Here is a 12,339-nt window from a genome sequence, read left to right on the forward strand (position 1 = left end):
CAATACAGTTATTTTTTTAAATAAGATTCAATTTTCTTCGGTGGAGGAAGGATTTAAGCTTTTTTTTTTTTAATTTTCTAACTATTTTTACTTTAATGGGCTTAATGATTAATAAAAAAAAAAGAAAAGAAACAGAACCAAACAAAATTAAATTTTATTATAATGGGCATCATTAGTGGGCTTGAATGATTTTTCAGTAACTTGAAAGAGGCCCCATGGGTTCTTTTTCACGCTTGATTGATCCCATTTCAAAAAAATAACATCCATTACTTATTCATAAATATATAACACATTATTTTTATTTTTATTTAATATATTATATAATTTTCTAAAATAATACTTCAATTAATTAACTAATACATTCCCTTAGAATTACAAATTCCTTCGGTACGAAGTAATTGCAAGCAATTTCATCTGAAGATTCCCATATCTGTATTTAAAAATATTCCACTTTTTTTTTTCTTTTTATTTTTTCATCCTTTGCTTTTTCTAATTAACTTCTGTCTGAAGTCGGGACGGGTACATGAAATGTAATGAGAACCCACTGCTAAATCAATCTATCAAGCATTTTTATATTCCTTTTTTTTTCTTACAAAGAATTTTTACATTCTTTAATAATATAGAGAATGTGAAATTTAAACTGGAACTAAACTCTATCTCCAATTAACGAATTATTTTTCATATTCTATATAAAAAATATTAATAGAGTAATATTATATTTTTATATAAATAAAAATAAAAATTTATAAATAATATAAATAATTTAAAAAATCTGATAATATTGACAGAGCATATAAATTTACATTTGTTATATTTTTTATAAATAAAATTAAATGTTTATAAAAAAATATATTTTAATAATGTTAATAGAGCATATGGATTGATCAATTGGCGAGCTGCATACTTCACTCTTCAATTCTATAATGTTTTTATTATGTATTTTTATTCAAAAATAAATAAATAAATCACCAATAAAACACACATAATAACTCTGTTAAATAAGAAAAAATACAGAAAATCATGTATTCATTATCCATCAACAAGAACAAATCATTCAAAATCTATCAATATTTGAATAGATATGCTTAAAAATGTTCTAAATGTAAACAAATATGAAAAAAATTATTACAGGAAATATAAAAAAAAAAAGAAAAAAAATAAAGAGTAGTCATGGATGGAAATACTCATAAGTAGCTACTCAAATAGGAGATTAAAGAATGAAAAAAAAAGGAAGTAAAAAAATAACATAAAAAAATTATTTTAATGTTTTATATTTTAAACATTATGAAATTGTTGATTCCAAAAGGATTCAAATTCAAAGCTTACGTACACTTCCTAATTGTGAAAATTGTGGTAACCCTCTAAGCGAAGTTAACACTTTATTGTTTTTCCTCCCTTTCTTTTCCACATCATGATAAAGGGTTGTCGCCTGCAAAGTTAGCAAGCAAATTGGCGCCAATTGCAGCATCAATCAGCAGCGTACAAATCCACCCTAAACACCATAAACCACACTTCTGATTCTATGAATCAGACGAAAATATTTGCCCTTTTTTTGTCGACGAACAGCTTGCCAAAACGTGTCCAACTGCGGAGAATTTAGAATTTGCTCTTTATTTATATATATATATATATATATTTCCATTTGTTCGCTTTTTTTCCTCGTCATTCTTCTTATTCTCTTTTTGCAACCATATGTGGGTCCCATACAGCACATGGGTCCCAACCATGTGTATGACCAACATGCGGGGTGGTACGACAGCTCTCTCCATGCATAATGGTGGGAACGGTTAACTTATGCAATAAGACTCTGTTGTCTCCCACGTCCCAATGGAGTGAACAAAATTTTCTTATATGTAATGTCAATTTTGCCCTTTGGTTAATTGTGAAAATTTGGATAAAATTAAATTATAAAATGTAAAATGATAAAATTTTATAACTATATAAATTACCTCTTTTTTTAAATGACAAATGATTTTTATCTATAAAAAAAAAAATCATATTTGATATGATCAAATGAGATCACAACAACAAGTGTCTTGAAATCAAAATCAATCAACTGCTTAATTGTACAATACGAAGATCTACCATAAATCTAATTTGTAATTATCATATGCCTAAATCTCTCCACCATTTCACTCCATATAGGGTATTATCTACTTTCAAGTACATGCTCACTCTCTCATTAAATATGAGGTTCATTATTCTAAAATTTAAGAAACATATGTAAATATACTCATTGAGAGCATTATTTTTCAATGCTTTTTATATATTTTTATAATTTTCTTTTTTAGGTTTTTATTTCGATGTAAAAATTGAAATCCTGAAATAGAAATTTTTTTTTAAATATATTAAAAGTAATAAAAAATAATATTCAGTTACTTCCTTATTTAAAAAGGTAAATTCAATATGTTTTATGAGTATAGGAGTATGAACATTAAAAGAATTTAATAAATTCTCTAAAATAAGAGTTTTTTTTTACTCAAATTTAATTTTTTATAAATTAAAAAAATAAATATTATTTTTTAAATATATAAATCTTCATAAATTAAAAAAAATAAATATCATTAATTAAATATATAAATTTTATATATTTATAACATGTTTAAACACAAATTTTTCATTAAAAGAGTAATATTTAATAAGGGTAAATTTATTATTTACACGTGTCGATAGTCTGGTACATAAGGGCAATTATTGAATGCATCTAAAATACTAAATTTTAGTTTCATAAATATAGATATCCTTTTTTTTCTTCAAAAAAATATAAATTTATTTTTAAATTACAAAAATGAGTAACACATCAAAAGCACGAACTCCCGATGCATTTGCGCGCGCACGCCCTTCCTAGATTGCTACCACTAGTAGTCTATAACCATAATACGCGCTAACTAAGTCACTTTCACGTCTTCTCTTCTATCCTCCGCATACTCTCTCTCTCTCTCTCTCTCTCTTACTCTCTGCTTACCTTATTTTCAGTGTTAGAATCATTGGTTGGTGTCATCGGTTTTTCTTAGCTCTTTCTCTGCAAGTAGTAACCGTTCGACACAATGTCTCGCCGTGGTGGTGGTCGCCGCCAGGATTCTCACCGAGACCAGCAATCATCATCTCCATCTCCGTCGTTCCAGCGCGGTGGTGGTGGCGGTAGAGGTGGAAGAGATGGCAGCGGACGCGCTGGCCGCGGCTATAATCCCGCTCCAACTTTCAATCAAGCTGGTCCTTCACGGCCTTCGGCCTTCCCTCCCATATCTCGTTCTCCGGCGTCTGCCTTCCATCCTCGTATCATGTCTGTTGCTCCGAGTCAGACGCCTCCTCAAGCTTTGGCTTCTTCGTCGAGAGCATCGCCGTCTCAGGCGGCGGCATCGAGTTCTGCGGCGGTGGAGGAGCTGAGACTAGAGATGGAGCAGAAGCTAACAACTGGAGATCAGGTGACGAAGGCTGAGACGCCGCCGGCGACGTCAAAGGCCGTTCGTTTCACGCCTAGGCCTGGGTTTGGTACTGCTGGCAAGAAGTGTGTGATTAAGGCTAATCATTTTTTGGTCGAAATCGCAGACAGAGATCTCTGTCGTTATGATGTAAAGTTTCGCAATACTTACACTTGCATAAATACTTCCATGATAATAAATATAATCTAAACATATTTATTTACACGGTTTATAATGACTAATTTTTCTGTTGTTTGTGAACATTTTCTTCTATTGGATGGATTTTTCAATTGAATATTTTTTCCCTTTCTTTCTTTCTTTCTTGCTCTGCTTCTTTTGATTTGAAAACCAGCACTGATGATCAATGAATCATCTCATTCTACTTGCTATTGTTTTGGGACTTTATATCATTCTGTCTTCTGCTGTATCTATCTCAATGCAATGTATGTGTGTGTGAATGTGAAATTGCCTTTATATATACACTCTGCTTATGAATTTGTCTATAATGACCACTAACATGTTTTTTTTTTTTTCTTACTTATATAATCTTGTGTTATGACTGGATTGGATTTTCAAAATTTTCATTCCATTTTAAAGTTTCTTACCAATAATTTTTTCAATCATTGTTTATTTTTTGTTTATTTCCTCTGTTTTATTGGGGATATTTTTTTAACTGTGAAATAAAACTGGTGAGAATGAAAATGAAGTTTGGTTGTTTTTTGCTATTTCACTAGGTCACGATAACTCCTGAAGTAGCCTCAAAGAAGGTAAAAAGGTATATAATATCTCAGCTTGTTAGTATGTATCGTGAGTCACACTTGGGCAACCGAATGCCAGCTTATGATGGCAGGAAAGGCCTCTATACAGCAGGGCCTTTGCCTTTTGAATCTAAGGAATTTGTTATTAAGCTGGTTGACGAGAATAATGGCGCGGGGTCTTCTGCTTCAACAACGTAATTATGTTATGAACCTTAATCTCTATTTGGTTTTGCGTTTTTCTTCTGTTGACAACATTCTGCTATTAGATCTTTTATTGTTGTTGAAACTTGGCCATTTTTTGCTATTCATTCCTATGCAGGAAGGAAAGCCACTTTCAAGTGGCAATCAAATTTGCATCTAAGGCTGACATTCATCATCTGCGACGATTTTTGAGTGGTAGACAAATGGATGCTCCACAAGAAATGATACAAGTTCTTAATATTGTTCTTAGGGCATCAATATCTGAAAAGTATTCTAGCTTTGCTGTCTTACGGAGTACTTTGAATTGTTTTCTTTTCTTTCCTTACTTCTCTCTTCATTTGACTGTCTGCGGTTAATTTTTTCTTATAAATTCCAATTTGAGCAGTTATAGCACTGTTGGGAGGACACTTTTCTCACCTAATTTTGGGCCACGGGATGGGCTTGGTGATGGTATAGAATATTGGAGAGGATATTATCAAAGCCTTCGCCCAACCCAGATGGGATTGTCTTTTAATATAGGTCAGTTTGTTTTAATTTTTATTGTTAGTTTGACTCCTTTTAATATTTATTATTATTTTGTTTCTTTACCCTCAATATCTAATTTACCTGTCACAGATGTGTCAGCCACATCCTTCTTTGAGCCAATTATGGTGACTGAATTTGTAGCCAAATACTTTAGCTTAAAAGACATGTCAAGGCCTCTATCAGAACAAGAACATATTAAGGTCTGGTTCTTTGGTTTCAGTTTTGAGTAAATGATAGGTGTCATGTACTATGTGAAAAGAATGAATAAGGAAAAAGTTTGTCTAAGTTTTTCAATTTTTATATGTTTTGCCTTTTGCTTGAAATTTCCATTTCCAGATAAAAGAGGGCTTAAAAGGATTAAGAGTAGAGCTAAGTCACAGGGAGAATGCTGAGTGTCATAGGATCACCAGTGTATCCGATCAGCCACTGAATCAAATATTGTAAGTTTGTAAATTTTGTTGATAAATACTATGAAATGTTGCATTAAAGCATTTTTTACTTTTAATATTTTATTTTTAAAAATGCATTGTTAGTTTTTCTTTTTCTTTTTCTTTTCCATCTTTTCTTTCCTGTTTTAGATTATGAAGTTTTTTGCCATTTTCTGTCTGGTGTACTGATTTTAATTTTTGATTTTGGGCGTCATGTTTCCTAGAAATTTTTTAAAGCCTTGCTTAAATCATAGACATAGTAAGATATATAGGCTGTCGATGGTGCACAGTTACAATGCTTAGCTTTTTTTTCATAATTTATTTAGTATCCTATCTAATTTTCTTCTATCTTCTAGCTTCAATCTCGATGATAACAATACAAATATGTCCGTGGTTCAATATTTCCGTGAGAGATACAATATTGAGCTTAGTTATACATCCTTGCCTGCACTTCAACTCCAAGCTAGGAGTGATTCAAATCCCATTTACTTGCCAATGGAGGTTATCTTTTTCAATGATAGTAGATTTCTTTGTTTTTATTGGCTATATAAGTGGACAATCTACCAACCAATATATGCTGTTTATATGCTTTGTTTTACAGCTTTGTAGGATTGTTGAAGGACAGAGGTACTCAAGGAATTTGAATCTACGACAAGTAATTGCACTGTTAAAAGCAACCTGTCAACGCCCTCATGAGCGGGAAAATAGCATCAAGCGGGTATTGACTTATCCTTCAACTTTTATTTCCTTTGTTGATATCTTGTTGCTTAAGGTTTGCTTCTTTTTCTGTAATTGGTTTTGTAATATTTTGCTCTTCTAGATCATTAGGCAGAATAATTACAGCGGAGATGAGCTTGTGAGGAATGAATTTGGTATTCAAGTTAAGGAAGAGCTTACATTCATAAATGCCCGAGTTTTGCCTCCTCCAATGGTGATTATAGAAGAATCTCTTATTTTCTATATATTATATGTGATTTTGATTCTCAAAATCACCATTTTCATTTTTCATTTTCTTTTGTGCTTGCGACAGCTTAAATATCATGAGACTGGGGGTGAAGCATCGGTTGTTCCCCGCTTAGGACAATGGAATATGATCAACAAGGTGAACTTCAAAATCTAAGTGCTTATGGTGTGAGAAAATTTAACATTCATCAAGATGATTTTTAGATGACGTTTTATATTTTCAATTTGGCAGAAAGTGGTGAATGGTGGGAGAGTGGAATTTTGGACATGTGTGAACTTTTCTTTGCGGGTCAACCAAAATGTGCCTGTTGAATTTTGTAGGCAATTAATTGAGATGTGTGTAAGCAAAGGAATGGTAAGTTCTGTGAAACTACATCAATAACATATTTTCAAATGCTTTTTTTTTTTATATTTTTTTTAACAGTGAAGTTTCTTTCTTAATCTAGTTGATTGACCTTTTAGTTTATTGGATATAATGCTAGGAATTCAACCCAAATCCTATTCTTCCTATACAGTCAGCTAATCCTAGCCAAATTGGAAAGGCTCTTGCTGATGTTCACAAGCAGTGTACTGCAAAACTTTCAAATGGGAAGAAACGGCTTCAGTTGTTGATAATCATTCTACCTGATGTCAGTGGTTCATATGGTCAGGAACAAAAACAGATTTAAAATTTTTAATTTGAAGTCTGTCCTGCATCTGATTTTTGCTTCTTTGTAGGAGAAATCAAACGAGTGTGTGAAACAGAATTGGGAATTGTCTCTCAGTGCTGTCTACCAAGAAAGGCAGCAAGGCTAAGTAAACAGTATTTTGAAAATGTTGCCCTCAAAATCAATGTTAAGGTTTGTTGTTTTGTATTGTGCTTTTATTATTATTATTATTATTATTATTATTATTATTATTATTATTATTATTATTATTATTATTTTGCTTGTCATTGGTCACTTCTATATAATTTAAATTGATTATTGAAACTCTGCTAGGCTGGTGGTCGAAATACTGTGCTAAATGATGCTATTCAGAGGAGGATTCCTCTAGTGACTGATGTTCCTACAATTATTTTTGGTGCTGATATAACTCATCCACCTTCTAGGGTGGGCACTGATCCATCGATAGCAGCAGTATGTGAAGTTGTTTACTTTTCCTGTCGCTACATATTCCTCAGCATATTAAAGTATAGATTGACTGATGCAGGTAGTGGCTTCGATGGACTGGCCAGAGGTAACAAAGTATAGAGGAATTGTCTCTGGACAGGCTTATCGTGAAGAAATTATCCAGGATCTTTATAAATCATATCATGATCCGGATAGGGGATTAATTCATTCGGGAATGATCAGGTGAGGATTCATTCTCTCAAGTGCTTTGCTTAGAGCTATCTATTAAATCCTTCTTTCACCCTCAGATTTGCTTATATGCAGGGAATTATGTATAGCATTTAGGAGAGCAACTGGGCATAAACCCAGCAGGATTATATTCTACAGGTGATAGTTTTACTTCATAATGTGGAAGATGGAATGTTTTTATGGGATTGCTAATAATTTTTTTATTTCTTGTCACAGAGACAGTGTTAGTGAGGGAAAATTTAGCGAGGTCTTGCTACATGAGATGAATGCCATACGAAAGGTACCATGGGCTTGGTTGATATTAGTGTTAGTCTATGGGTTAAATGGAGTAAAGTCAAAGACATTTAAGTTAGAAATAAGATTATGGTTTTTGCTTTTGTGTGAGCATGTGCACACACCAGCACATCAACACAATTGGGAGCCACAATATTTTGACAACCAATTCTTTTCCAACACTATTCTTATCTTCATGGTTGTTGATTTTTCATTTTATTCTGTACTTCGAGTATCCATGGTTTTGACTGGAAAGCTGTTTTCCTTGCCTGATGTCTCTGTGTGGCTGATTGATGTGACTTTTCACTAAATTTTCATGAGGATTACAAAAATTACAGTGGATTCAGTTGTGACTAATTTGTTGTATTATTAGAATGTGTTTAGTGCTAGAGCATTCTCAAGTTGTAATGACTATCTTGTTTCTAGGCTTGTTCCTCACTTGAGGAGGAATACCTTCCACCGGTTACCTATATTGTGGTGCGAAAGAGGCATCATACAAGGCTTTTTCCTGTTGATCGCGGTGAGACAGACAGGAGTGGCAATATTCTACCAGGTTTTGTGATTAGACCCTCTGATGAATTTTGCTGCGTCATTCTTGGGGGTACTAACCATTTATTTTTCTGTTGTAGGCACTGTTATTGATACTAAGATTTGCCTTCAGAAGGAGTTTGATTTCTACCTCAACAGCCATGCTGCAATTCAGGTAACTTACTAATCATAAGATGTATAGGTGAACCTGCTTCCCTTGGTATTGTATTGAGTTTGCTGCGTGGAGATGAACTATGCAGGGAACAAGCAGACCTACACACTACCATGTGTTGTATGATGAGAATCATTTCACAGCTGATGGGTTGCAAGTTCTGACTAACAATCTGTGTTACATGTAATTTTAAACATCCTTTTCCGCCTTCGATATTGTCTAGGGCTACGTATAATCTTTTTTTTTCCCTTGTTATATGATTTTGAAATCCTCTTTGATGCTGATTTGTTGCAACCGTTAAAACCTTTCAGGAATGCAAGGTGTACTCGCTCTGTTTCTATAGGTTTGACTCCTGTCCTTTAATTACCCATCCTTTCTCTTATTAATCTTAGGTTTAGTGGGTTCTTCCACTAGAGTCTAGGGTTTTAATGGTTAAACTTTGAAAATTGTGCAGTCCCTCCTGTTTATTATGCCCATTTAGCTGCTTTACGGGCTCGATATTACATAGACGGTGAAACATCACATGGTGGGTCTTCAGGTGGTAGGAGTACAACGGGGAGGAGTAGGGAAGTCCAGCCGCTTCCTATGATCAAAGATAACGTGAAAGATGTTATGTTTTATTGCTGAGGTTCCAGAATCCCATTTTTTGTTGCCTCTTGTTTTTGCACAAAGAGTCCACTAATTAATGACAGTTGATGCAACTGAAAGAAACTTAAATGCTGCCTAAGTGCTTTTTTTTTTTTTTTTCCTTTTTGTCTTTTTTAAGTAAATGCTATTTTTGAGTTTTACTTGCTATCATATATTTAGCTTAGGCTGCTTTTGGGTGTTGGGATGGGAAATGAAGCAAAGTAGCTGCTTCGACTGGGTTTTCTTGTAAATACCATTTTGCTTATGCTCAATACTTCTATGGTCATTGAATTTGTTATGACGTGTTTTGTATTCGAGGTATGTTTTTATTGTGGTGTGTGACCTGAATGTGACATTTTGTGAATATTGTAAATATTCTTGTGTATTTAAACTTTAAGTTGAACAATGTAAATCTTGTATTTGTTTTTTTTTCTACTCCTCTTCATACTGTGCTGTGTGTATTTTGAATTTGTGTTTGTTATAACATCCCAAATATTTTGTATTTATGATGATTTGGATGTATTTAATGTATAAAATTTTAAAATTTTTTCAGAATTTAATATATTGAGTTTTGAATTTTTAATTTATTATTTTTTTTCAAAAATCTATTCTAAATTATTTAATGACTATGTGGCATATTTTATAGTATTTTTTGTTTTCCCGATATTTTTCTGAATTTAAATGAGTGAGGCAGTGAACGCTTGAATTGAACCAGCCAACCCAGCCATGAGACCCGTAAATAGCGAGCCCCCTCCTCCCCCTCTTCCTTCGGCTGAAGTCCCCTCCCCTTTTTCTTTCTTCATTTTTCAGTTGGCCAAGCCTCTCCAGCACCGCCCCACTTTCCTCCGACATCATAAGAGCACCACCAGCGCTTATGGTATTTTTGCTGGAAAAATGCAACTTAGGCGAAGGAATCGACCCGTAGGTTGAATTTGCTTCTCTCAGTGATATCTCGCCATTCTGGTCACCTCAACCTGCGTTATTAGGCTCTGCGACTTTGTCTCGTCATGGTTTCGATTGAAGAAAAGCCTCCCGCGCTGCCATTTTCCGATTTGGGTGATTTAAGCTTTGAGATTTCGGCCTAGGACATTTGCGGTGAAATTCTGACCAAAGTAGTTGTCATATGGGAATCCAAGACCACCATTGTTGTTTCCGCGTCAAGAAACAATATTTGCCGGAAAATGTCCCATGATTTTTTTTTTGGTCAAGTCAATCCATGACCTTCACAGCAAGCTTTGGAACCCGTCAGATTGTCTTTTTAATTAAATAAAAATAAACGATTACTCAGTTTCGGTTTATCGTGAATTTCTTATAGTCATTTTGGAGAAATTTCACTAGCACTACGAACTGCAACACACGAGCGCAAGACCAACTTTGAAAGGTGCACAATAATATAAATGTTTTCAATCTTTTTGGACACTCAAAAGGAGGTTCTAGGTAACGAAACTTGCAAAAACAAACTCGAATTTCAAGCTTAAGTTTTAACACAATAGATGAAGTTAGTATTGGTGTTTAAATTGTGTAATCATGCGAACCTAATTAAATAATTAAAATTGAGATATTAAGATAAAAATATTGAAGACGACAAACAACGTTGATTGAATTAAATTGGGTTAAAATGAATATTTGTAGACATTATAGTAGTTAAGCACTTGAACCGGGAACGAAGAAGAATTGATTTGATCCGGTAAAGGCTTCATATGAACATTGTAAGGAGTGTTGTGGGCCTCTGTTATATTGTTTATGGTTTATTCTTGATATTCTTGATATTTGCTTTGCTTGTATATTTTTTCTTGACTCTTAAGGAGGGATAGGGTGATACTAAATTTTTGAATTCATAAAGTTTTTATATTATAAAATAAATATCAATTATTAAATTGTTATTTTAATTTTAGTGGAATTATTACTCTAATTTTTAATATAAATTATAATGTAATTTTTATTTGTTTCTTAAAGTTTGACTTTAAAGTCATTTTATAACAAGTAAAACAGATTTCAAATATTTTGACAGAAAATTTTTGTCTCTTTAAATTAAGATGGAGATGCGGATTTTATCCCTTATTTTTAATACATCACATTAGAAATATAATTCTTTAAATTCAATCTATTATAATTTAAAATTATAAAATATATGATGAAATTTACGTATTAAATTCATCATAAATTTTTATATTTTAAATTCATAAGAAAACTCTTTATCCTTACATTCTTTTAACACTTCTTACTTGTAATTTTATTTGATGACTCTCAGATCAAATTAGAGGGAGTTGGGATCTCAACTAAAGTTAATATTCCTCTTACTCTTTCTTTTTTCTTTTTTCCCTTTTTTTTTTTATCTTTTGCTTTTTATTTATTTATTTCCATCCTTTGCTTCTTTCTAATTAGCTTTTGTTTAAAGTCTTAGATGTTTATATTTATGACATTTTCGATAATATTTGTTATTCTAATAGCTGTTAACTATTTCAATATCCATTAACTGTTTTATTAGCTATTAACTATTAGATATTAATTATTTATATAATAATTTAAAATAAAAATATTAACTGTTTTATTAAAAATTAGATATTAAATATTAATAATTAATTATTTATATAATAATTTAAAATAAAAATATTCAACAAAAATATTTATTAAATTAACTGTTCAATATAAAAATAATTATATTATTTTATTGACTATAGTTAAAACGCTCTCTTTACCATTAAAAAATCAGAAAATATATTTTTTATTAACAATTATCTCAATCTCTAAACACTACTACACTATATCACTGAATAAGGAATGTAGTATTTTGATTATGGTCAAAACACACTAAACGTTATCTTAAAAACTACTATCGAACAGGGCTATAATATAATTAGAACATATTGCAAAATTAACTAATTTTTTTAACAAAGTATTTTTATATTTTTGAATAATATAGAGAATGTGAATTTTCAATATTTAATTTTTCATAATGGTTTTATCTTAATTTTTCTAGTTTATTTATTCAACCGGAATTAATCTCAAAATCTTATAGGTGACTTCAATATAACTTTTATATATATATATATATATATATATATATATATATATATATATATATATATATATATATATATA

At 31.8% G+C, this 12,339-nt stretch overlaps 1 protein-coding gene across 3 annotated transcripts; it reads left to right on the forward strand.

Moving 5' to 3' along the window:
- The first annotated feature begins 2,815 nt into the window (after nt 1–2,815).
- On the forward strand, nt 2,816–9,668 carry LOC110673293 (protein argonaute 5). Of its 3 annotated transcripts, none has more exons than XM_058148184.1 (22): nt 2,816–3,572; nt 4,157–4,374; nt 4,500–4,649; nt 4,767–4,900; nt 4,997–5,106; nt 5,243–5,346; nt 5,691–5,835; nt 5,936–6,052; nt 6,155–6,265; nt 6,365–6,436; nt 6,530–6,652; nt 6,780–6,942; nt 7,015–7,136; nt 7,278–7,415; nt 7,489–7,631; nt 7,713–7,775; nt 7,854–7,917; nt 8,337–8,463; nt 8,540–8,613; nt 8,699–8,793; nt 8,922–8,953; nt 9,065–9,668. In XM_058148184.1, the coding sequence occupies exons 1-22, from the start codon at nt 3,048–3,050 to the stop codon at nt 9,235–9,237; spliced, it is 3,003 nt and encodes a 1,000-aa protein (XP_058004167.1). In that variant the 5' UTR covers nt 2,816–3,047; the 3' UTR covers nt 9,238–9,668. The 3 variants fall into 3 exon arrangements, with proteins under 3 accessions (XP_058004167.1, XP_058004168.1, XP_058004169.1); XM_058148185.1 differs by having other exon boundaries at nt 2,837–3,572; nt 7,278–7,388; XM_058148186.1 differs by having other exon boundaries at nt 2,837–3,572; nt 6,813–6,942.
- Nucleotides 9,669–12,339: the final 2,671 nt, after the last annotated feature.

The sequence above is a fragment of the Hevea brasiliensis genome, chromosome 6 (assembly GCF_030052815.1).
Source record: "Hevea brasiliensis isolate MT/VB/25A 57/8 chromosome 6, ASM3005281v1, whole genome shotgun sequence".
Classification (NCBI taxonomy): Eukaryota; Viridiplantae; Streptophyta; class Magnoliopsida; order Malpighiales; family Euphorbiaceae; genus Hevea; species Hevea brasiliensis.